The 27,671-nt window shown below is 41.1% G+C and overlaps 1 protein-coding gene across 1 annotated transcript in view; it reads left to right on the top strand.

Annotated features, from left to right (window-relative positions):
• Positions 1-2,150: 2,150 nt before the first annotated feature.
• Positions 2,151-27,671, top strand: part of LOC124597277 (zinc finger and BTB domain-containing protein 17-like) — a 71,993-nt gene continuing 46,472 nt past the window's right edge. The window contains exons 1-4 of the mRNA XM_047135928.1: positions 2,151-2,273; positions 2,507-2,713; positions 18,128-18,467; positions 18,753-19,119. Coding sequence (XP_046991884.1) covers positions 2,151-2,273; positions 2,507-2,713; positions 18,128-18,467; positions 18,753-19,119 — 1,037 coding nt within the window. The remainder of the gene's footprint in view (positions 2,274-2,506; positions 2,714-18,127; positions 18,468-18,752; positions 19,120-27,671) is intronic.

Below are 27,671 nucleotides of genomic sequence, written 5' to 3'. Positions count from 1 at the left end.
ATCAAGACATAAAACATATGGTGGTAATGTCTTGACTTTCTCTTGACTGCAAAATCATATTCATCATGGGAGGACGCTGACTCAAGTTTTTCACATGGGCTGCAGGGCAATGTTGAATATTTGCAGGTATGAAACAGCTTTGTGAACAGACCTAAGTTGGTGCAGGGGGTACAGCAGTATCTTTACAGTCCACAAGCCACTCTAGTGTGTGTATACGTACGTGTGTGTGTGGGGGGGGGGGGGGGGGGGATGTAGTAACAAGGAACAAAGCTGTTTTATATTACCAGTTACCTGAAACAAACCACAAGTACAGTGTACAATAAGGACCAACTGAATGAGGCAGTGCAATCTTTAAGGTTCTGACTCAATATTTGGGAAGAAGGAATTTCTCTGTCCTGACATCTTGATGTGCATTACCGTAAATGACTTAGTGGAATGGCAGAATGGTTCCTTAATCAAGGCCATAGCCAGCCACATGTCCTGTCTTCATAGACCACCAATTCTAGCTTCTTAAAATATGTTATGTATTCTATCTGTTGTATATTTTGAGCTAGCAATTTGCGTTGTATTACCTTGACAATTCCTATATCATTATGAGATGATCCTTTGATCGATATAGATAAACAATTACATAAACAAATAAATTATGCACTTGAAAGCAAATAGTCTGTGCAGTTAAATAGAGACATACACAAATACAATAAGTGAAATAGGGACGATTATTCTCTACACAGGATGCAGCTCAAATTAACCAGAAAACAATACATAATTCCTGTGCACATTTTACTGTGTAAATTACCACTCAAAACTAAAGGCATTAAAACTACATCTGTTATCATACATAAATCACCTCTACATAGCCTAAAAGAAAACCAAGAAGCTTAACAGTAGTAAGGATCTCCTTCAAAAAAAGAAATTATTAAGACATATTTATATCCATGTTATGTTATGAGATGAATACAACACAATATCACAAGTTTACTCCATAAAAAGGAAGCATAAACATACAATGTATGTACTTTCTCGTTACACAAGAATGATCCTTCTGATTGTTGTTCTTTTAGGTTTGCTCCAAGTGCCTTAAACAGACGTGATGCTACAACGTAAGGCAGCCAGAGAACAAGATTAGTGCACATTGTGTAAACTGCAGACTTCAAAGGGCATTACTGTGAAATTTGGGTGAATTAGCGTGGGCATCAAAGTGTAATTATTCGTGTTATCGTCTTATCCAGTTTCCGTTGAGGAAATCTCGGATCGATGTTGGGTATTCGTCTAAGGAAGATAATAGATTTGACTAAATTAAAATAGTTTCTGTTATATTTATAAATATAACAGAAATCATGTATGCCCTGACAACTTCTATGCGATGGAAAATATCTACAGATGAATTAAGAAATAAATAAAAGTGTATCAGACTTAGAACGAGAAATAATAAATATCGTTACCGGTTGTGAATGTACACAACACTAATTTTTTTTCCTACAAAAGTGTCACATTAGCCCACTGCGAAGTTAATCAATTTCTACACTAATCCTAGCTACTTAAATGTTCGCCGGGACACCTAGAAACAATAATAATGGTTTATTTAAGCAGGCTAGTTGCGTTTGTTTGTTCACAACATATGCAGTCTGACACAATGTTGCCAATAACACCTCAACACAAAACCGCGACATTCCTAAAACACTCTATGATTATCAATATTTGGAACTTTCTGGAAGTAGAATATCCATTGAAAACATCTCTTAGGTCTCTCATTAGTTATTGCTGTCCTGTATACAAACTGCGAGCGTGCTTAAAACACAAGCTACATTGACACCGTGAAGCGTCTTGCACTTTTGAAACAGCGAGTGCTTTAGATAACGCTTACAGTTGCGACAACGTCTCAGTTCATTAGCATTGCTGAACATCTATATAAATTGACTCACAAACGAACCTCATTTGCTTCTTTTCCAGAAATCGGGACGTCGTTTGTGTTATTACAAGAAAATTAGTACATTACTCATTGATTTCAGTAAAGTAGAAATTCTTTCCAAAAAACAAAACAATCGTGTATGTTGGTAGCACTGTAGAAACATAAACAACAGACGAATAATTTTTGTTCTCTACAAAATGTCAATTTTGTTTATTGTGATTTAGCGGTTTTTGTTACGATGCATGTAGAATGGAAATATTGGTGTCGTCTGTGTGCTAGTGCTGATGGGAATGCAACTGTTGTGTTCAAGAGTAAGGATCGTCTTCTGCCAGACAAAATTTTTAAGTATTTGTCTATATTGGTAAGTAAAGGCGCCTATAGCATGTACCATAAACTTTACGGCAGCGGAATATTCGATGTAAATTGTGAACTGTAATTCGTAATGTCTTGTTTTCATTGAATGATTTTGAAACTGTGAACTGATACTAAGTCTGAATACATTTACCGTACTAATGTGAGGTTATACAATCGTGAAAGAAATGGTCCAGTGTAAGAAGCCTCAAATGTTATTGTTCGGCAAACCTTTATTTTCAGATTGAGAATCAAGATGTGTTACCACAGTCAGTATGTGAAAGCTGTGTGAAAAAGATTGGTTCATTTGATCGGTACGCAGATCAGTGTCTTCGTGTACAAAGTATGTTTAAAACTATGATTGAGGAAGCGGACGGCGCTGATGCCAAAGCCGGCTTCGTTAGTCAAGGATCCCCGAATGAAACTCAAGCTGTTTTGCCGTCCCACGATGTGAGTATAAATATGGACTCAGATCATCTTCGTGTGCCGGTATGTAAGTAGCCTATTATGCATCCTCTTCTTTGGCACCACATCCAGCGTGTAATAAACAACAATTTTACTGCAGTCTTTAGGCTACAGAAAAAAAATCCTTCGAGCCATGGCAGGTACAGGGAAAAAAAAAAAAAAAAAAAAAATCATGCAGGCTTAGCTTCAAGGTCTTTACTCTTACAACTGCTCCTGGCCTCTATATCTAAGTTTTCTAAACTAAACCCACAACTTTTTGTGAAAAACCTGTTTAAGCATTGATTATGAAACGAGAGACAAATATCAGTATATGTTACCAACTCATAGGCCAAATGGGTATAAGGCTGAGAAATAAAATCTGTGAAAAATTTAAAAATTACTAACCAGAAGAATTTTGACTTCATTTAAAAAAGTACCTATCAAGTAAATATTATTACAGTGTAGAGGAATTTATGAGCAATTGTCGCAAATAATTATGCCTGATGTTTAATTTTATTCTGTTTCATGCTAGGAAGTACTTAAGTAACTATGTATTCTTAATTTTGCTTTACAATAGACTGAAACCAACTTTTTTTGGCAATTTTGTTATTCGATTATGAAAATCTATGTGACAGCCGTTGACACCATCCCATGATTAAAATTGTAATATTAAAAATTAAATTGTTGGTGTGTTTTCTGTACACTGAAATGCATCATGAAATTTTCAGAAAAGTCCACTTCATACAGATATAGGCTACATTGAAACAATATGAATTAGAATTTAGATAAAATATGGAATGCAGTGGCAATCATGCAAGAGAAGTATATTTTTCATGGATTGCATTAATCTTGCTTTGACAGTCACATATTTCTCTGTGAATTAGAATAAAACAGAACATCTACTAGGAGCTGTAGCTGTAATGCAGATTTGCAAAGAGATCATATGTCACTTTTTGATCAGTCGTTGAATTAATACGCACCAAGTAATTGTTGCTATGGAATTGTAGTGATATACCTGTAATGACAGTTGTTACTGGTTTTGCTCCATCAGAAAGGGTGCTTTGCTCTTCTTGTTCATGGTGTTAATTATTGAGAGATAAAATCAGACCAACTCATCTGCTGTAAGAAGAGTTGGTACCTTATTGTTTAACCATTATTTATTTTCAGGCTGAGAATTGAAGTGTATTACCACATTCTATTTGTGAAACTGAATGAAAAATTAATCAAAAATATATTGCCTCTAACCTCTAGTTACAAGCCCAGTTCACTCACCATTTGATTAAAGAGAATTAAATAAATAGCCTACAGTGCAGTAATGAATCATTTTGTCACAGCATAACTTGAACTGCCTTTCAGTTTGACTGCTTGAAAATCTGATCTACAACAAAAGCCCTGTACGATCTCACAAATGATGCCCTGGTTGAACTTGACAACTAAAACTATTCTATTGATATATTCTGTGACATGACCAAAGTTTTAGACTTTGTAAATATTCTATCTGTGAAAGTAAAATGTTATGTTAGCAATGACAACCATCTGACAGAAATCAGAGGATCACATTGACTAATCTCACCACAGGAATAATACTAAACACAGAATGATGGAATATAAAATGTGGTACCCCTCAAGGTTTCACATTCTTGTTACATCTTTCTTTATAATATAATCTGAAATTGAATACAAATAGAGATTTGATGATTATAATGTCTGTGTTTATATGTTGTTTGTATCTTCACAGTACAATGCATTTTAGATATGCTTGTATGCCTGAAGAAATAGTCACTGTGAAAACAGGGGTAAACATTGCAAAAAGATTAGCATTCTGCAACTATGCATCGACATCAGCTGTTTGTGACATTAAAATTTGTGCTGAACTGGGGCACAAACTATGATTTCCTGCTTATCACAAGTGCTCGCACAGATTGTGATTCACACACAGAGTGACAAACATTATACTGCCGTGTTAGCCCATCAAGTGATGAGTATATCATTGATGATTACAATATCTGTACATATACTGTGTTTGTATCTTCACAATGAATGTATGTCTGAAGGACATTGTATTGTGAAGATACAAACACTGTATAAGTACAGATACTGTTCCCATCAGTGCTGTACCCACCTCTTCATGGGCTATTTGTCTCACTGTGAGAGAATCGTGGATTGTGCAAGCACAAAGGTTGTGATGTCATGATAAATGGAAGTTTGGATCTTTCCTGGAGGCATGCTTGGATAGCCAGAACGGTTAAGGCAACTGCTCTTGATAAGTGTGAAATCTGCATTCGTGTCCTGGCCTTTCACAAATTTTCATGTGTCATAAACAGCTGATATCTTAAAATAGCCACAGAATGCAAATTTCTTTTGTGATAAATAATATACTTTATTCATCTCAGAGTATCTGTACAACCAGTCAGTATCATCAACAGTTAATAAAAATAAAATACTGGTAGCCCGTGGATGGGATAATAACAGTATTATGAAAAGGACAGCTGTTCATCATATAGAGGAGTTGTTGAGCCACAGACAGGCACAACAAAAAAAGTGCTATACATTTATGTTTTCGGCCAGCAGGCCTTCTTCCAAAAAAAAAAAAAAAAACAACACACACACACATTCACAACTTATACACGCATGACCATTTTCCCTAGCCCGAGACAGTGGTCATATGTGTGTGTTGTTCATGTGTGAATGAATGTGTGTCTTCAGCCAAAGATAACAGTCATGCATTTGTGAATTGTGCTTCTTTGTGTGTGTGTGTGTGTGTGTGTGTGTGTGTGTGTGTGTTTGTTATCTGACTTGGAAAGATGACAGTGATTGATTAGTTTCATGTTCCATGGATCATTTAGCACGAAAACAAATTGTAGTGATGTGAAATGCGTCATTATACATTCACATCACAAATTAGTTTGTAAATATGGCTAAGTGCTGAATATTTTAAGAATTTTAGTTTTTGAAATGTACATGTGATTTTGTAATTCTTACGCTCTGCCTTTTACACATTGAAATTCTTCTGCAGAATAGGAGGAGTTGTCAAGGAGAAACTTTTTCAGCTTGTTTCAGCATCTGTCAGACATTTTATATCGCGGGGTATGTGATCAGAAATTTTCATTGCAGCATTGTGCGTCCCTTTTTGTGTTAAAGATAACCTTAATGTTTGGTAATGAATGTCATTTGCCATTCTGGTTCTGTAATTATATACACCATTGTTCCTTTTGAACTGCAGTGGACTATTTACCATGAATTTCATAAGGTAATAAATATACTGTGAACCAGTAGTCAGAATGCCCACCGCCTGTTACAGATGTGTACAAGTTGACCGTGGACGATCATCACATATTATTCTTACAGCATGTTCTTGAATGACATAGATTTTGCTTCTAAAGGTTGACTGACCCCATAACACTATTACATGTGACATTATTGAATAAAAATATGCAAAATATGTCAACTTACCGTTTTGTTTCTTGCCAAGACTTGTAATTATTCTAAGTGTCAATGTGGCTGAAATAAGTTGTTAAGTTCCACACAGGGCTTTTTCCAGTTTAAATTCTCGTTAATATGGACTCCTAAGAATTTTGAAGTTTCCAGCCTGTTTATTATTTCCTCTGCTGTAACTCTGTACATATTACATGGATAAGCTCTAGGCCTCCAATGCTCAACACTTCAAATTCTCTGTCGATGACATCTGTGCGGGCCGGCCAGCAGAGGCCAACTGCAGTGGGCCACATGACTTGTGGACTCAACATGGCATCCGTCACACTGTCTACCATAGTCATCCTCTTTATAAGTGCAGTGCAGCTGGCGCTCTCATATTGTGTTTTTACGTATTATCAGCAACTACTTATCTCAGTACCTGTACTGTTTCTATTTTTGTGTCTGTGCCCTCAACCGTTGTTTGCTTGTATGTGAAAGAACAACAACTTTTGTTCATTGTGGCTGTGAGATGATAAAATTTGCTGTTTCCTTTGGGGAAGAGGGTTTCCCAGGGGTCAGTACTGGGGCCACTCCTGTTCCTTATTTATATAAATGATATGTCCTCTAGTATTACAGGTGATTCTAAAATATGTCTGTTTGCTGATGACACTAGTTGGTAGTAAAGGCTTTTGTGTGCAATATTGGCACTCCTTCAAACGATGCAGTTCATGACGTAAGTTCATCCCCCTGCGGGCCCAGGGGTTAGAATAGGCCCGAGATATTCCTGCCTGTTGTAAGAGATGACTAAAAGGAGTCTCTCACCTTTCGGCCTTTATGTGATGGTCCCCTGTAAGGTTTGACCTCCATTTTTAAAATTTTTTTGGAATAGCGAGCCAATTGGGGAAGGGCGCCGTACATGGTGCATCATGTCCATTGTGAATTGAGATCTTTAGCCCACTTTCTTGTCTGAAGGACACCTTCCTGGGTGCGTTTTCCACCATGTAGTGTCGCTTTCTGTGTCGACGATGACCATGGACTCCTTTGCACCTGATATCCAGCACGGTAGCCAGTCCATTGTGGTGGTCCCCCCTTACCACACAGGGATCGCTCTGCTGATGCCTGCGCAACTCCCCACATATGCCAAGGGGTAGATGCCCATCCCCCTGGGGCACCGGGACTCCCGCTAATGGCCATCCTGCCAGGTGGCCTTTACTATGGCTGGGTGGCACCTGTGGGGAGGGCCCCTGGTTGTAGTGGGTGGCATCGGGGTGGATGACACGCGATGAAGCGTAGTCCATCATCTATTGCTGGTGGTGAAACACAAGCAGCCCCAAAGTGTTCACGAGCTCAATTCAGCGCACGGAAGTGCTACCCGAAGTCGTTCCCCTCTCTGGCCACATCATGGGAGGAATGTCAGGCTAAGGATAGCAGCAGATCTTATTCGCCCTGGTAGCTAGTATGTTCAAGAGCTGATGGGGAATCTTTCATGACAATGAAGCCGTAGTTTTTTGTTGAGCATTTAGAGGACAAGTTTGGGGAGATGGAGGGCTTGTCCAAAATGAGATTTGGGTCAGTCTTGATCAAAAAAACTCACTTTTGACAAGCTGGAGGATGTTTCTGTAACCATCACACCCCACGCACCCTATAAGAGTGTAAATATGATCCAGAGTATCATATTTCAGTCTGACAATGGAGTTGAGTGCCAATTTAGAGCGGCCAGGTGTACATTTTGTCCGGCGTGTCTACGGGGGTCCGAGGGATAATCAGATTGTCACTGGTGCCATCATCTTGGCCTTCAAGGGTGATACATTGCCTGAGAAGGTCAAGGTGATGGTCTACCACTGTGGTGTAAAGCCCTATATCCCTCCCCTGATGTGGTGCTTTAAGTACTGGAAGTTCGGCCATGTGTCTTTCTGCTGTACTTCAAGCGTCAAATGTCAAGGTTGTGGACGCCCATCACATCCCAATACTGCATGTGCCCCGCCTCCCATCAGTGTCAACTGTGCGGAGAGCACCTTTTGCCTTGCTCGCCAGACTGAAGGATTCTCCAGAAAGAAAGGAAAATCAAGTAGTACAAGACCCTGGACCGACTGACCTACACTGAGCCTAAGAGAAAATTTGAATGCCTCCATCCTGTACGTCTGACATCATCTTATGCCGCTGCTACAACAGTTCTGGCACCATCAGCTCCGCCAACCCCAGTCACCTACCAGAGCCGGAAGACTACACGTGCCCCCTTATTGATAGGGGGCATTTCCCTCCTTGTTGCTCCTGCACCACCTACTTCGGGAGCAACAACCCCCCCCCTCCCAACCATCAGGGATGTCGGTCCCCACTTCTAAGCCCGAGAAGAGTAAGTCTTCTTCAGCTTCTCTTGCTAGGAATGGGTCCTATGGGTCACTCCTTTCCCAGGTTTCTGCTTGTGGGAAAGATGACACCCACCAGTGGCTGAAGATCTCAAAAGCAGCTGGTTGTAGGGCTTCACGCTCACCCACTTTGCTTGAGCCTCTGCATTGGAGAATTACTCCCCCAGCCTGTCGCACTCTCAAACGGCGGCTGGAAGGGAAAGTCCTCTCATTCACTACGTGCCACAGTGAATCCTATAACGCCCCATTTACAGAGTGGGAGCTCCTCAGTGCCCTCGCACATTGCCCTGACACTGCTCCTGGGCCAGATCGGATCCACAGTCAGATGATTAAACATTTCTCATCTGACTACAAGTGACATATGTTCATCATCTTCAACTGGATCTGGCGTGATGGCGTCTTTCTGCCGCAATGTGGCAGGAGAGCACCGCCATTCTGGTGCTCAAACCCAGTAAAAACCCGCTTGATGCTGATAGCTATCGGCCCATCAGCCTCACCAACGTTCTTCATAAGCTGCTGGAATGTATGGTGTATCGGCGGTTGGGTTGGGTCCTGGAGTCACGTGGCCAACTGGCTCCATGTCAGGGTGGCTTTTGCCAAGGTCGCTCTACCACTGATAATCTTGTGTCCCTCAAGTCTGCCATCCGAACAGCCTTTTCCAGACGCCAACACCTGGTTGCCATCTTTTTTGACTTATGTAAAGCATATGGAATGATCTGGCAACATCATGTCCTTGCCACATTGTATGAGTGGGGTCTCCGAGGCCCACTCCTGATTTTTTATCCAAAACCTCCTGTCGCTCCATACTGTCCATGTCCTAGTTGATGCCTCCCATAGTTGTATCCATATCCAGGAGAATGGAGTCCCACAGGGCTCTGTATTGAGTGTCTCTCTATTTTTAGTGACCATTAACAGTCTAGCAGCAGCTGTTGGGCCCTCCGTCTCATCTTCTCTGTATGCAGACGACTTCTGCATTTCATACTGCTGCTCCAGTACTGGTGTTGCTGAGTGGCACCTACAGGGAGCCATCCATAAGGTGCAGTCATGGGCTCTAGGCCATGGCTTCCAGTTTTCAGCCGCAAAGTCGTGTGTCACGCACTTCTGTCGGTGTCATACCGTTCATCCGGACGCAGAACTTTACCTTCATGATGATCCACTCACTGTAGTGGAGGCATATCGATTCTTAGGACTGGTTTTCGACGCCCAATTGACGTGGCTTCCTCATCATCATCAGCTTAAGTGGAATTGCTGGCAGCACCTCACATTCGTAGTTCTCCTGAGCATCCGAATTACCGCCTCCTTTTCCCGCCCGCGGCGGTCCATCTCCCACATCGGCGGCCCAGATCGAGGCTAATGATTGTGGTCCCTTCTCTCCGAACTGGACTCTTTCCCTTTACCACCTCTACTTGGTCCATTCATGTATGTGTCCATGATGTACTCCTCGGCTGCAGCTTCATCTGGACCTTTTGCTTGGCTCTAAGGACTCAGTTAACCCGGGCGCTCTCCGCTGTCACTTCCACTCGTCTTGACGTGTTCCGGGGCTCTGATGTGGTTTACACTGATGGCTCGGTGGCTGATGGTCATGTAGGCTTTGCATATTTTCATGGAGGATATATTGAACAGCACTCCTTGCCAGAAGGCTGCAGTGTTTTCACTGCAGAGCTGGTGGCCATATCTCATGCTCATGAGCACATCCTCTCATGCCCTGGTGCATCATTTCTCCTGTGCTGACTCATTGAACCGCCTACAAGCTATCGACCAGTGCAACCCTCACCATCCTCTGGTAGTGTCCATCCAGGAGTCCATCCCTGCATCCCTGGAACGGTCCTGTCATTCAGTGGTGTTTGTGTGGACCCCAGGACACATCAGAATCCCTGGCAATGAACTTGCCGACAGGCTGGCCAAACAGGGGACGCAGAAACGGCTTCTGGAGATGGACATCTCCAAAGTTGACCTGTGCTCTGTCTTACGCCGCAGGGTTTTCAGGCTTTGGTAGACGGAATGGCATAACAGTATGCACAACAAGCTGCGTGTCATTAAGGAGACAACGAGTGTGTGGAAGACTTCCATGCGGTCCTCTCGCAGGGAATCAGTTGTCCTTTGCCAGCTCTGCATTGGCCATATGTGGCTAATGCATGGTTACCTACTCCATCGTGAGGACCCACCTCTGTATCGCTGTGGCTCCCAAATGACAGTCGTCCACCTCTTGCTGGACTGCCCACTTTTAGCCGCTCTTCGGCGGACTTTTAACTTTTCCCAGCTCCCTGCCTTCGGTGTTGGGCAATGATGCCTCAGCAGCAGCTTTAGATTTACGTTTTATCCGTGAGAGTGGGGTTTATACTTCAATGTAGGTTTTAGGGTATTTCCTTTGTCCCTCTGTGTCCTCCACCTTAGTGCTTTTAGGGTAGAAATTTTAATGTGTTGCAGAGTGGCTGGCTCTTCCTTTTTATTCTCGTGGTCGGCCAGCCACTGTAATCTGCTTTCTTGTTTTACTCTCTTCTGTTTCTAGGGTCTCTCTGTTGTTTTCTTGTCCTCTTTTGTTCCTTATAGTGTTCATTGCCTTTCCTTTGTTCTTGTGGTTTTTCCTTTCTTTTCATTTTGTGTTATATGTCTTGTCCGTTTTATTCCCACACTTGTGGCATTGTTTTATTAGGAACAATGGACCAATGACCTTGTATTGTGGTCCCTTTCCCCTCTTTTAAACCAACCATCCAACATAAGTTTATGGCTTGTAGAAAATAAACTAATGCTAAATCACAATATACCTCAGTTTTTACGGTTTCTGACATAGAGTTCAACAAAACCCAACCTTTTAATTTCACAGTGTGGGCATATGATTAATGAAACTGAGCAGTTCAAATTTCTTGCTGTTCAGATAGATAGTAAACTGTTGTGGAAAGGCCATGTTCAGGATCTTGTTCAAAGACTCAATGCTGTACTATTTGTACAGTATCTGAAGAAAGTGATAGTTCGACACAAAAAGTAGTCTACTTTGCTTATTTTCATTCACTTGTGATTTATGGTATTATATTTTGGAGTAACTCTTCCCATTGTAAATGGATATTTTTGGCTCAGAAATGGGCAGTTCGGGTAATAAGTGGTGTAAGTTCACGAATTTCTTGTCGACCCCTGTTCACTATTATGGTATATTGGTAATTTTTACTTATGGACCGTCTGACAGCAACTGAATAAAACACAATTTTAGTGCCATACGCATTTCGCCTTTATTTTCTGCAAGGCATCATCAGTGGCAGGTTGCATGGACAATTTCTTACATATTACGCTCCTGTTGCATTTTTGTTGTTGTTCCTCTTATGAATGCCAATTTGCGGTTTTTTCCCCACATTCCACAGCACTATGAACTGAACGCTTGTTTTAATGCAATGTTTTGGTTTCTGTTGCATTAAAACAAGCATTCAGTTCATAGTGCATTGTTCCCATCTACTAGCACCTGCAATCATCCTAGCTACTTTCACATCCGTAACCGTAATCTGAATCCACCCAGCTTTCGCTCCCATACAACAAATTTGGTCGAAAGATTGAACAGTGCACAGATAACTTAGTTTTGGTACTGACTTCCTTCTTGCAGAAGAGAGTAGATCGCAGCTGAGCGCTCACTGCATTAGCTTTGCAACACCTCACTTCCAGTTCTTTCACTATGTTGCCATCCTGTGAGAATATGCGTCCTAAGTACTTGAAACTGTCCACCTGTTCTAACTTTGTTCCTCCTATTTGACACTCGATCCGTTTATACCTGTTTCCCACTGACATTACTTTCGTTTTGGAGATGCAAATCTTCACACCATAGTCCTTACATTTCTGATCTAGCTCTGAAATATTACTTTGCAAACTTTCAATCGAATCTGCCATCACAACTAAGTCATCCGCATATGCGAGACTGCTTATTTTGTGTTCACATATCTTAATCTCACCCAGCCAGTGTATTGTTTTTAATATATGATCCATAAATAATATGAACAACAGTGGAGACAGGTTGCGGCTTTGTCTTATCCCTGAAACTACTCTGAACCATGAACTCAATTTACTGTCAATTCTAACTGCTGCCTGACTATCTATGTAAAGACCTTTAATTGCTTGCAAAAGTTTGCCTCCTATTCCATAATCTTGTAGAACAGACAATAACTTCCCCCTAGGAACCCGGTCATATGCCTTTTCTAGATCTATACGGCAAAGACTACCAAATCCACTGGTTAGTCCCTCAACCGTTAGGGGTAAAACTCAATGGGATTCGAGGCAAGTAAGGCTAGCAACCTGCTTCCCTGGTACTTTAAATATGATGCTGGCAACAATCAGAGCAAAATGCCTCGGACCTTTGGAGGTGATGGAGTCCCACCTCTAATTGACAAACCAGGGACTCCTAAGATATGACTCGGCAAATGAATGGTAACGAGATGGGGAGCTATTAATATCAATGGGGGCTACTCTGGGAAGAAAGTAGAGCTGGCAGAGGCTGCAAGTAAGATGGGGTTGGACGTTTTAGCTGTTAGAGACATTCGGGTAAGGGGTGAGAAAGAAGAGGAAGTGGGAGAATACAAGGTCCACCTGTCAGGAGTCAAAGCAGGGAATGGAACCCAGCGTAGTTGCAGTAAGGTATGTAAATGAACGACTGATGTGGATAGATTTGACAGTGTCTAGCAAGAAAATTAGGATTGTATCAGTATATTCGCATTGTGAAGGGACAGATCAAGATAAGATGGATAGTTTTTATGATGCACTCAGTGATGTAGTTGTTAGAGTAAAGGACAAGGACAGTGTTCTGCTCATGGGTGATTTTAATGCCAGGATTGGAAGTCGAACAGAAGGGTATGGAAAGGTTATGGGTAAATTTGGAGAGGATATGGAGGCCAACAGGAATGTGAAACAACTCTTGGATTTCTGTGCCAGTATGGGCTGAGTAATCACAAACTCCTTTTTTAAACCTAAGAACATTCATCCGTATACTTGGGAAGGCAGGGGAACCAGATCTGTCATTGACTATATAATAACAGATCAGGAATTCAGGAAGGCTGTGAGGGACACACATGTATTCAGGGGATTCTTTGAAGACACTGATCACTATTTAATCTGCAGTGAAATTGATATTGTGAGGCCGAAAGTGCAGGAGGTCAGGTCCATATGTAGGAGGATAAGAGTGGAGAAACTTCAGGATAAGGAAATCAGGCACAAGTACATAACAGTGATCTTCGAAAGGTACCAGTTAGTTGAAAGTAGTCAATTACAGTCATTGGAAAAGGAATGGACAATGTACAGGTACACAGCACTAGAGGTGGCTAAAGAATGCCTTGGAACAGTAGTGTGTAAAGGTAGGATGAAGCAAACAGCTTGGTGGAATGACACAGTCAAGGCAGCCTGTAAAAGGAAAAAGAAGGCGTATCAAAAATGGCTACATACTAGAACTCAGGTAGACAGAGAAAGTTATGTTGAAGAAAGAAACAAAGCCAAACAGATAATTGCAGCATCCAAGAAGAAATCTTGGGAAGACTTTGGAAACAGGTTGGAGACTTTGGGTCAAGCTGCTGGAAAACCATTCTGGAGTGTAATTAGCAGTCTTCGAAAGGGAGGTAAGAAGGAAATGACAAGTATTTTGGACAGGTCAGGAAAACTGCTGGTGAATCCTGTTGATGCCTTGGGCAGATGGAGGGAATATTTGGTAGAGTTGCTCAATGTAGATGGAAATACGATCAGTAATGGTTCAGATTTCGATGTACAATGGGATAGGAATGATGATGGAAATAGGATCACATTTGAGGAAGTGGAGAAAATGGTCAATAGATTGCAGTGCAATAAAGCGGCTAGGATGGATGAAATTAAGTCGGAACTCATCAAATACAGTGGAATGTCAGGTCTTAAATGGCTACACAGGATAATTGAAATGGCGTGGGAGTCGGGACAGGTTCCATCAGGCTGGACGAAAGTAGTAATCACACCAATCTTTAAATATGGAAACAGAAAAGATTGTAACAACTACAGAGGTATCTCTTTAATCAGCGTTGTGGGTAAAATCTTCTCTGGTATTGTTGAAAGGATAGTGCTAGTATTAGTTGAGGACAAATTGGATGAAAATCAGTGTGGGTTTAGGCCTCTTAGAGGTTGTCAGGACCATATATTTAGCTTACGGCAAATAATGGAGAAGTGTTACCAGAAGGCTTATGCACAACGAATTATAAAATGTTTCAACTGTTCAGAGTGTAAAGCAATTTCTACCCCAACGTTGAAAGTTACAGATGTTTCACAGTCAGGGAAAGATGACACGGTAAAACAGTCTTTTCCATACAGAGAAGCAGTTGGAGCATTAATGTATCTGACGCTTGGTGCAAGACCAGACCTAGCCTTCAGTGTAAGTGTTCTGTCAAGATCTTTCGAGAATCCCACCAAGAAGACATATTAAGAGTAAAGAGGGTTTTTTGTTATGTATCAGTAACAACTGAATATGGAATCACATACAAATCAAGAGGAAAGAGCACAACTCTGGAATGCCACAGTGATGCAGATTTGGAGGCTGCTCAAAACCAGGCAGATCAACATCTGGGGCAGTCATGAACTGCGCAGTAGGGGTGATATCACGGCTAAGTCAGCGACAAACCATGGTAGGAACATCTACAACTGAAGCTGAACTAGTTGCTGCAAATGAAGCTGTCAATGAGATTATTTGGTTAACTCGTCTATTCGGAGAAACAACAAGACTATCTGAAATTCCAGTTCTCCGAATTGACAATTCAGCAGTATTGAAGTTAGCAGAAAATCCAGAATTTCATCACCAAACCAAACAAATAGCCATCAAGCATTTCTTTATTCATGAAAACTTTATGAAGTAAGAATTAGAGTTCATCAAATCCCATCTGAAGAGCAGGTAGCGGACATCGTGACCAAAGCTCTACCGAAGACATATATGAAGATATTCTGTAATCTTATGGGTTTGCCTGTTTGTTGATTTCTATTTAACAAGGTAAAGTGTTAAAGTAAACTCTTTTTATTAACGTATTTAAAAAGAAGTTTTGTGTTAAATTATTAATCAACATCGTATATGAGCGCCATGTTTTGTTTATCTCTGTTTTTTGTTTTGAGTCACTACACTCGTACTTTTACTCTCAGATGTTTTTAGAAGCTCCTTGGTCAAGTGACTTCTTGTGTAAACAGTGCCTCCAGATTCAGAAATAAATCTAAGTATTTGAAAACCAAACTCACCGCTTTTTGTCAGCACCTATTCTTTATTGAGAATAAATAAGTTTTTTTTTTCTCTCAACAAAATACAATAATTGACGCAAGTTCAACTCTGAGATGAAGGGAGGAGTTTGCGTTGGGTTGCATCAAAACAGTCACACGATTAATGACTAAAAAAAATTAGTTCAGTGCTTTTGATTAATATCTGAACTTGAGTATTTGTAGTGTTATTGTGACAAGGAATACGAAAAGGTGGAACACAAATATTATTCACACAAGTTGTTCAGTGTTATGCTAAACAGCCAGTTACTAACTTTGACAGCCTTGTAAACAAAATTAAAAATGTTGCCAAGCTTTAAGACAACGTTCATCTTCAGAACTAACTATTGGAATATATATGTGCAGCATACGTACACAGTTACATTCTCATGATTAACTACATTGGTTTGCCCTGCACCTTAATTGAGATGGGGTGTTGTGTAAGGTGGAGTTGAAGAGAGGGATAAGGGAAGGGAGGAAGGTGAGACAGCATGGGAGTGGGATAATAATGTGGCACTGGTCAGCTCACCCTGGCACAGGTATGTGGAATTGTGTGTGGCACATGATGAAGTGGAAGATTGGACTAGGAGAGGGAAGTAGAACTGAGGATAAAGGAGATTGCATAGAGGAGAGCATAGGTGATATTAGACTGAAGTCAAGGACAAGGGTGCAAGTGGAAATTGAGAACTGCAAGATTGCAGGATCTGAGGATATGTTGTAAGGACAGTTCGTAGCTACTTCATTCAGAGAAGCTAGTATTTGGGGTGGGGGGATATCTATGTGATGGTTGTGAAAAAGCTATTGAATTCAAGTGTGTTGTCTTTAGCAGAATGGTTTGCCACTGGGTGGTCAACTCTGTTCTTGGCCACAGTTTGATGGTGACGTTTATTCTGTGGACTGATGGCCATTGGCTATTCACAGCTTAACAGCTGTGCAAAAACTGCAGCACAGCTGGTATAGGTATAGGACATTAGTGCTTTCATAAGTGAACCTACCGCTAACAGTGTGTGCCTTTGATGGGACTGGTGGATGCATAGGACAAATCTTGCACGTAGGCCATCCACAGTGGTGAGAGGTTAGCAGTAATTGAGGCAAAATGACAAACCAGTGCACGTAGGCCATCCACAGTGGCGAGAGGTTAGCAGTAATTGAGGCAAAATGACAAACCAGAATATTTATAAACTGAGTGGGTGATGGAATAGCACTTTGAGAGAGGCTTGAAGGAATGTATACTCTGTCTGTCCCTCATTTCCAGATAGCACAGTATATAGTTGAAGTCCTGGTGAACTATATTGTCAAGTTGCAGTCCAGAGTGAAGATAGGTAATTTTAGGGGTTGAGGAAGCCATAGGTGGCTAGCTAGTTTTCCTCTAGATGGCCTTTAACCAAGGTGGCATATGAGAGTGCTGTGCGAGTGCCCATGGCTGTGCCGTAGATCTTTTTATGTACCTTCCTCTCAAAGGATAAATAGTTATTTTTAAGGGTCTAGCTGGTGAGATGTATTTGCAATAAGGTTGTCCATTTGGAGTTGACAGAATGTGGGGAAAAGTAATGTTTGACGACAGGAAAGCCATAAGAATTGTTGTTGTACAGGATGCGGCATGAACTGTGAAGAGCAGAGTTCCAGGTAGTAATGTTGTGGGTATGACTGAGAGGCAATTAAGGAAGTAGTTTCATCCCTGATATAGAAAGGTAGAGTATGAGCAATGGGTTAGCAAAGTTGGTCAACAAGATTGAAGCTTTTTGTGTTAGAACATTGTAACTAGTTACAATGGAATGTCTGGGGTAGTTGGTTTTGTACACTTTGGGAAGCTTGGGTTGAAGTAAGTATGGTGACAGATTTAGACAAGAAGGGCCTGTAGGTTAGGATCAGACAGTTGGAGGAGACCTTTTGTCAGATAATCACTGCAGTTAATCATGACAGTGGCTGAGCCCTTATTTGCAGGGTTGACTGTTACATTATGGTCTGTTTGAAGGTTGTAGATGGCTGCTCTTCCCTCAGCTGAGAGAGTTGTGTTGTTGTGAAGGTCCTAAGAAAAGAGTTTGAGGCCAGGCTAGAGGTAGGGAATTCCTGTTAGGTAAGCGGGTGGTGTTTGGAAGTGGGGGGAGGGTCGCGGTGGGGCAGAGGTATGAACTGTCAAAGGCAGTGCTGAATGTTGGCTTTTGATCACTGTTGGTCAGAATGGTTGGTGGAAAAAAATGTTTATCCACTGCTTCCTCTGTCCTCCTTCAATTATAAGAATGTAACGTGTTATGCTTGAAATTACTTCTAACAGATTTTGCTCTAATATCCGCTGTAAATTGGTTTTACAGTCTGTATTGACATGATCATTCATTCCGAATTATGAAGGTTGAGCAATAGAGGTTCAGACATCCCATGCATATGAGTGTAATGATGTTTAAACAAATAATTTTCTCAGTTGCAGGAAAGTGACAGCAAGGAAAATATAGCTGTTGAAAATAATCAGCAGCTCCCAGTGGAGAGCAGTACTGAAGTATTACCAAAGAAACCAAAATCTAAGCCTTTCCGCAAGAAAAATGCTAATAAGGCTCCCCTCCTAACCACCGCACATTCAAAAAAAAATACAAAGCACACAAAGAGGAAAGGAGAAAATGATTTTCAGAGGAGAGTGAGTATAAGACTGAAGAATGTTACTCAAGCTCAAAATGAATTCTCTACAGTAGGTGATGTTGAAGTGAAAGAAGAAGATAGGCCTGCTGGTGAAGCAAAAAGGGATGTAATTACTGTCCCCAAAAAGAGTATGTACTATTCTCTTTCCTTCAAATTAAATGTCATCCAAAGTTTATTGTTATAATATTTGAGCCTATTATTGTGCTATTGACACACACATTCAATGTAAAGATAATACCTGGGATATATCTTAGTATTGACATTTTAACAGTTATTTTTATTACGATATAGTGAGTACTTTTTTGCACTTATCAGGTGTAGCAAGTGGATCAGACCATTGAAATTTGATTACTTTAATAATGTTAATATTTTACCAAACTGGTTTTATTAAATTAATTGAACAATAATTATAGGAAGTCGATCTGGAAAGACCCTTGTAGGTGCAGCTAAGAGGAAGGCAAAGGTACCTCGTGTGGTTAAACCAGAGTGCGCAAAGCTGTTGGAAGAGAAAGCTCCAGGCACAAAAGACACCATACCATCCAATCCATCCAGTACAGAAATGATCACTGAACCTGTGAAGGTAGAAGAAACAGATGTCCCAGAGGAAAACAGCTGTCCAGGGACACCATCTGCAGAACAAGAAGACAGATCTGAAGTTGACAAGCCAGATACAAGCTTTGATGCCTTTGTTGATAGACCAGATGATGATAGCAGTGATGATGACAGAGATGATAAGACTGATAAAGAAAAAACTGATCAAGAGAAAACACCTACATTCAGGTCAGTGCAACTGAATAAATTGCTCTTCTGTAGTCGGTTTGTAAATTGTATTGCCTACTGCCACCACCAACACCATCACCAAAGCTACATGACATCCATTGCTGAATGAAATCCTCCTCCAGACTTTCCTATATTATAGCCTTCAGCTACTCACATCCATGTTGGGCCTCAATGTTTTTTAATGTCACCTACGTTTCATTAGGTCATCATCTTATTCTTTCCTTATATTCTGGAATCCAACCAAAAAAAACTTAAGTGGTCCTTCTACCATCAATTCCCCTGGCTATAAGTTCAATCCCCTTCCATTTCTTTTTCATTACAGTCATAATTATGCATTTACTCCAGTCTGTACACTCATTTGTTTGTTTTCCTGCCTCTTCTAGAAAGCCCTGCATGCATCTGTCATTCCAGAATGAATTTTCTCTCTGCAACAGAGTGTGCCCTGATTCTATACTTCCTGCCAGATTAAAACCTATGTACTGGACCAAGATTCTAACCTGGAACCTTTACCAGCTGACCTAGCCAAACCCAGTTCACAAACCCCCCTCACAGCAGAGAACAGCTGCAGAGTGAAAATTCATTCTGGAGACAATCCCGCAGTCTGTGGATAAGCCATGTCTCCACCGTGTCCTATCTTTCAGGCGTACTAGTCTCATGAGCTATGTAGGAGACTAGTGTGAGGTATGGAAGGTAGGAGAAGAGGTACTGCTGGAAGTAAAACTGTGAGGGTAGCTCAGTTGTAGAAGCACTTGCTACTGAAAGGAAACATTCCAGACTTGAGTTCCAGTCCAGCACACTGTTTTAACCTGCCAGTAAGTTTCAGTTCTCTGTTGCTTGCTCACCAACACTCACTTTTTGAATGATTTTCACGTTAAAACTTCATTTCTCACTGCCATAATTCAAAAGAGGTAACACACATTGAATGTAGTTAAGTCACATTCTGATTAGAATAAAATTATGTTTGACGGATTGCAGTATGGGGTGGGGGGCGGGGGGGGGGGGGGGCCAGTGTTGCCGATGTTCAGTCAGCCAGACTGTGCGGGGTTGGGGGGTGGAGAGCCAGTGTTGCCGATGTGTGCAGTCTGCCACACTGTACAAGGCTCTGCATGTGCCTACAACACATTGAGCATGTGGTGCTCTAGAAAGATGTGCAATTGGCTGGTGGCTGGTCCTGTCATTTGAGTCACTGGAATTTCAGTCATAAAGTTATTTTATTTGACGATATTATGAAAAGGATAGTTGCTGCTCACCACATAGCGGATATTCTGAGTCGCAGATAGGCACAATGAGAAGACTGTCAAACAGAGCTTTTGGCCAAACAGGCCTTCATCAGAATTAGACAACATACTTATACACACAAATGCAAAACACATGAAAATGCCCACAATCTCTGGCTGCCATGCCAGACAGGACTGCAAGCAGCAGCGCATGATGGGAGAAACAAAACTGGGAGGTGAGGGTAAGAGGGAGGCTGGGGCGGGGAGGGGAAGGGATAGCAGGATAGGGATGGGAGCAGTAAAGTGCTGCTTGTTAGAGTAATAGGGACGAGATGACCAATGGGTAGGGAAGCTAGGTGCAGTTGTGAGATTACATAGAGGGTGGGAGGGAGGGGGAGGGGGGGGGGGGAGCAGTGAAAACAGAGGGAAGTCAAAAAGTGTGGTTGCGTTGGTGGAATAGAGGGCTATGTAGTTCTTGAATGAGAACAGGGAAGGTGATTGTTGGGTAAAGGACAAGGACTAACAAAGGTTGAGCCAGTAGGGAGGATTATAGGAACATAGAATATATTATAGGAAGAGTTCCCACCTGCACAATTCAGAAAAGCTGGTTTTTGTGGGAAGGATCCAGATGGCACTAGCTGTAAAGCACTCATTGAAATGAAGAATGCCGTGTTGGGCAGCTTGCTAAGTAACTGCGTGGACCACTGCCATTCATGTGTACAGGCAGCTTGTTGGTTGTCATGCCCCTGTAGAATGCAACACAGTGGTTGCAACTTAACTTACAGATCACATGACAGATTTCACAGGTAGCCCCACCTTTGATGGGATAGATGATGCTTGTGACCGGACTGGATTAGATGGTGGTGGGAGGATGTATGATACAGGTCTTGCGTCTAGGTCTATTACAAGGATATGAGCCATGAGGCAAGGGGTTTGGGGCAGGGGTTGTGTAGGGATGCATAAGGATATTGTGTAGGTTCAGTGGGTGACGAAGTACTGCAGTAGGATGGGTAGGAAGGATAGTGGTTTGGGTGTTCCTCATTTTAAGGCACAATGAGAGGTAGTTGAAACCCTGTCAGAGAATGTGATTCAGTTGCTCCTGTCCTGTACGGTACTGAGTGTTGAGTGGAATGTCCCTTTGTGGCTAGACGGGGGGACTTTGGGAGGTGGTGGGTGACTGGAGAGATACGTCAGAGGAGATCTGCTTTGGTACAAGGTTAGGAGTGTAATTACGGTCTGTAAAGGCCTCAGTGAGAAGCTTGGTATATTTAGAGATGGCCTTCTCATCACTACATATGTGACAGCAGCAGGTGGTTAGGCTGTATGGAATGTACTTTGTGGTATGGTATTGGTGCCATCTGTCGAAACGGAGGTATTCCTGGTGGCTGATAGGTTTGATATGGGTGGAGGCACCAATGTAGCTGTCTTTGAGTTGGAGGTCAAATTGAGGAAGGTGGCTTGTTGGGTTGAGGGGGAAAGCGAATGAGGAGAAAAGGTGTTAAGGTCCTGGAGGAATGTGGATATTGTGGCCTCACCCCCAATCCAGATCACAAAGATGTCATCAGTGAATCTGAACGAGGTGAGGGGTTTGGGATTCTGGGTGGTTAGAAGGGATTCCTCTAGATGGCCCATGAATAGGTTGGTATAGGATGGTGCCATGCAGGTGCCCATAGCTGTACTCCAGATTTGTTTGTAGGTGATGCCTTCAAAGGAGAAGTAATTGTGGATGAGCATACAGTTGGTCATTGCAACTAGGAAGGAGATTGTAGGTTTGGAATCTGTTGGACTTTGGGAAAGGTAGTATTCAATATTGACAAAGCCATGGGCGTTACGGATGTTAGTGTAGAGGATGGGGGTATTTATATTGATTAACAGGGCGCCATTTGTTAAAAGAACAGGAACTCTGGAGAGCTGGTGGAGGAAATGGTTGGTATCTTTTATATAGGAGGGTAGGTTGTGGATAATAGGCCAAAGGTGTTGTCAATGATAGCAGAGGTTACCTTAGTGGGGCACAGTAACCAGGCACAATGAGATGTCCTGGGTGGTTGGGTTTATGGGCTTTAGTAGGAAGTAGGAGTGCGGGGAGTGGTACCGGTGAGGAGAGAGATGGACTCCGGGGAGAGGGTCTGGGTTGGGCCTAAGTACTTGGGATTTGAGGAGAGACTGGACATCCTGCTAGATTTCTGGAATGGGGTCAATGTGGTAGGGTTTGTAGATGGATGAATCTTTACAGCTGACTGAGTCCTTCTGCCAGGTAATCCTTGTGGTTCAAAATAACAGTGGTGGAGCCTTCATCAGCAGGTAGGATTATAAGGATGGGATCAGTTTTTAGGTGGTGGATTGAAGTTCTTTCTTTGGACATAAGGTTAGTTTGCATATTGAGGGATTTGGGCAATGATGGTGAGGCAAGGTTCAAGGTTAAGAAATTCTGGAAAGTTAACAGGGTCTTTGGTTAAGTCTGAATGGTAGGGTTGGTGGCAAAAAAGTGTTTCCACTGTAGGGACAGGGAAAGGGTCTCTAACAAGTGTTGCATATTGAATTTGGGAACGGGGCAAAATACAGGGTTTTGGAAAGGACTTATACTTGTGGGGGCTAAGAGTTGGAGGAAAGCTTCATGACACTGTTTCAGGTCTGTTTAGGTTCTGGATTCTGTGTGGTGGTGGGACAGAGTTTTTGAAGGTGGGGTAAATGTAGTAGGTTTGCAAGGCTGGGTTTGTAAGCTGTGAGGGGATGTGGTGGAGGTTTAGAGGTTGTGGTTCGGGTAGTGAATAGTGGTATTCCTAGGCGGGAGTAGGAAGTAAACAGATTGGAGAATTTTTTGAAATTGTGTTGTGCATGCTGCTTTAGTTCCTGAAGGGCAAGAGTTTCAGTGCGTGATGTGGGATCCAAGAATTTGGGATTGCATAACAGAAGAATTTTATGGCTGGAGAGTAGGTACTGCAAGGTGGTTTGGGCCTGATTGACATGGTTTTACAGGATTGTGTTGGTGAGGGTTAAGGACTGGCAGAATCTGAACTGATGGAGGTCATTGTGGAAGGAAATGTTGCAGCCATGCAGCCAGAGAATGGGTACTTTGCACTTGGGGAGACTTTATGAGCAAAGCAACAATGCAGGAATAGTATGGGGGACTGGGTTCTGGATAGCAATAAGAAAACTTTTCTGTATTGGTGAAGATGGAAGGAGCAAGGATTCATGGTGAAGGATAAAAACTCGTAAAAATTCATAAAAACATAGAAATACATCTGAAAAAATTCTCAAAGATACACCAAATGTGTGAAAAGGATGAAACAGATGATATATGGGAAAACAAAATGAAATCTGGGGGACTAGCCTGTAGTGAAAGGCGAAAACCAACTGTAGTCAACATGAAAACATTATGAGATCAAAGAAAAAAATAAATGAAAGGATTGTAATATGGATTGCATATCTGTGGGTGGATAAGTGTGAAGAAGGGGGATAGCAGGTGTGACTAGATTAGAAAAAGTTAGTACATACAAAGTGGAATGGAAAGGAGAAGGAGTAGATTAGATTAGATTAATGCTTGTTCCATAGATCATGAATACGACACTTCGTAATGATGTGGAACGTGTCAGGTTAATAAAAGATGTCTGTACAAGATATTACATTACACAAAATATTGCATGACACTAATGTTTAAGTTAGGGTTGTTTTTTTTTTCCCCCTCCCTTAATTTATATCAAAAAATTCAGCCAATGAGTAGAAGGAGTTGTCATCTAGAAATTCTTTTAATTTATTTTTAAATGTTGGTTGACTATGTGTCAGGCTTTTGATGCTGTTTGGTAGGTGACCAGACTTTTGTGGCAGCATAATTTACCCTTTTCTGTGCCAAAGTCAGATTTAACCCTGCATCCTTTCTCCTGGTGTTATAGCTATGGACACTGCTATTACTTTTGAACTGGGTTGGATTATTAACAACAAATTTTATAAGTGAATATATATACTGTGAGGATCCCTAGATCCTTAAATAGATGTCTGCAGGATGACCGTGGGTGGGCTCCAGCAATTATTCTGATTACACGTTTTTGAGCAATGAATACTTTTCTACTCAACGATGAATTACCCCAGAATATGATGCCATACGAAAGCAGTGAATGAAAGTAGGCATAGTAAGCTAATTTACTGAGATTCTTATCACCAAAATTTGCAATAACCCTAATAGCATACGTAGCTGAGCTCAGACGTTTCAGCAGACCATCAATGTGTTGCTTCCAGTTTAACCTCTCATCAATGGACACACCTAAAAATTTTGAAAATTCTACCTTAGCTACAGACTTCTGTTCAAAGTCTATATTTGTTACTGGAGTTGTGCCATTTACTGTACGGAACTGTATATACTGTGTTTTATCAAAATTTAAAGAGAGTCCGTTTGCTGAGAACCACTTAATAATTTTGTGAAAAACATCATTTACAATTACATCACTTAGTTCTTGGTTTTTGGATGTTATTACTATACTTGTATCATCAGCAAAAAGAACTAACTTTGCATCTTCATCAGTGTGGAATGGTAAGTCATTAATGTATATCAAAAACAGTAAAGGACCTAAGACTGAACCCTGTGGGACCCTGTACTTGATAGCCCCCCAGTTTGAGGAATCAACTGTTGTTTTAACATTACATGAACCACTTATTTCAACTTTCTGCATTCTTCCAGTTAAGTATGAACTAAACCATTTGTGAACTGCCCCCTCAAATCATAATGATTTAGCTTATCTAAAAGAATTCCATGATTTACACAATCAGAGGCCTTTGAGAGATCACAAAAAATACCAATGGGTGATGTCCGGTTATTCAGAGCATTTAATATTTGATCAGTGAAAGCGTATATAGCATTTTCTGTTGAAAAGCCTTTCTGAAAACCAAACTGACATTTTGTTAGTACTTTATTTTTACAAATATGGGAGGCTTCTCTTGAATACATTACTTTCTCAAAAATTTTTGATAGAGCTGTCAGAAGAGAGATTGGGCGATAGTTGTTGACATCCAACATATCCCCCTTTTTATGCAATGCTTTTACAATGGCATATTTCAGTCTATCGGGGAAAACACCCTACTCCAAAGAGCTATTACGTACTTGGCTGAGAATCCTACTTATCTGTGGGGAACAATCTTTAAGTATCTTTCTGGAAATGCCATCAATTCCGTAAGAGCTTTTACTTTTCAGTGAGTTTATTATTTTACTGATTTCAGAGGGAGAGGTTGGTGGAAATACAGTTGTTTCAAACGGCACAGGATGGCCTCTTCTATTAGAAGCCTTGCCTCTTCTAGTGAAGATCTAGATCGTATTTTCTCCACAACATTTAAAAAATGATTATTGAAAATATTTTCAATTTCTGATTGTTTGTTAGTACACTTGTCATTCAGTTTTATGGCACTGAAGTCTTCCTGTGCTCTTGGTCGCCCTGTTTCCCTTTCAATAATATTCCAAATTGCTTTAATTTTATTATCAGAGTTACTGATCTCAGACATGATACACATGCTTCTGGACTTTTTAATAACTTTTCTTAGTACCGCACAATAGTTTTTATAATATTGAACAATTTCGGGGTCAGTACTCCCTCTTGCTGTTAGATACAGTTTTCTTTTACGGTTGCAAGATATTCTTATTCCTTTAGTTAGCCTAGGTTTTTTATATGTTTTCTTGGAATTATGTTTAACTATTTTCTTGGGAAAACAATTTTCAAATACCCTTAAAAATGTATCGTGAAATAAGTTATATTTCAAGTTTGTAATGGGTTCCATATACACTTCATCCCAGTCTAGCTGCTTTAGGCTTTCCCTAAAGTTTGCACTATTTATATTGTTAATTGAATGCACTGCTTTGAAATTCTGATTTGATATACTGCATGGAGCTATGTCATGTACTGTAACTAGCTGTGCACCATGATCTGAAAGACCATTCTCAACAGGATACGCATTTATGTCCTTAAACTTATCTTGGTCTATAAAAAAGTTATCTATCAATGTCCTGCTGTTCTTTGTTGTCCGAGTAGGAAAATCAATGACGGAGCTCAAATTGAAAGAACTGAGTAATACTACAAGGTCATTCTTCCTATTACACTCTTTCAGGAAATCAACATTGAAATCCCCACAAATGATAATTTGCTTCCCCCTGTCTGACAGATAGCACAACAAAGCATCCAAGTTTTCTAGAAATAGCTGGAAATTCCCTGAGGGGGACCTATGCACTGTTACAATTATGAAAGTGCCATCATTTAGTTTTAGTTCAGTGGCACATGCTTCCATATGTTGCTCTACACAAAATTTTTTAGTTTCTAAATTTTTTACACTGTGGAAGCTTTTGACATATATGGCAACTCCTCCTCTCATCATATTATCTCTACTTACATGTGCAGCTAATTTGTACCCATTGATGCTAACCTTTTGCATATCAGTGACAATGTGATGCTCAGACAGGCATAGTACATCTATTACATTCTCAGTTTCTATATGTTCTAAACAAAGCAGAAGCTCATCAATTTTATTCTTCAATCCTCCAATATTTTGATGAAATATACTAACATTATTTTTCACTTTACTTTTGTGAGTATCTTGAACTTTTTTAACATCTTTAGTACTTGCCTGGCTGAGTTTCCCACTGGACACTGATCTGAGGGGTTGGTAGGGTGACATATAAGTTGCTGTGGCATGGGAAGATGTTGAAAATAACACATGAAAATACATAAGAGTGGTGCAGGAAGAGTGATCAATTTCAAGATCTAGGATTAATGATATTAATGGGAATAATACGGGACATGAGATGATGCGCCAGCAGTCAGCGTGGTGCTGTATCCATCTGTTGTGCGCAGCTAATACAGTGTGGCTCATAAGTAAAGCGTACACTGCTGTTTGGAAGGAGACCAATGAAGCACAGGAAAGTAGAGAAAGGAGGATGGACACAGAGATTGTAATGTGTTAGAAATAGTAACTAAGGAAGAAAACAATGGATTATGGGATGGAAGAAAAACCATCAGGCAAAATCAAACAATGCAAAATTCAGGATGGCATAATGACAGTATTATGAAAAGGATAGTTGCGACTCACAGTATAGCGGAGGTGCTGAGTCGCAAGTAGACATGACAAAAAGACTGTCAAACAAAGCTTTCGGCCAAACAGGCCTTCATCAGAATTAGAAAACACACACACACACACACACACACACACACACACACACACACACACACACACACACACATGACCACAGTGTGTGGCTGCCATCCCAGACTGTGAGCAGCAGCACTTGATCAGAGAAGCAAACTGGATGGTGGGGTAAAGGAGGAGGCTGGGGTGGAGAGGTGGAGGGATAGCAGGGTGGGG

Source organism: Schistocerca americana, chromosome 1 (assembly GCF_021461395.2).
Source record: "Schistocerca americana isolate TAMUIC-IGC-003095 chromosome 1, iqSchAmer2.1, whole genome shotgun sequence".
Taxonomy (NCBI): Eukaryota; Metazoa; Arthropoda; class Insecta; order Orthoptera; family Acrididae; genus Schistocerca; species Schistocerca americana.
The sequence above is the reverse complement of the archived record's forward strand: the minus strand, read 5'-3'. Positions and strand labels throughout refer to the sequence as shown.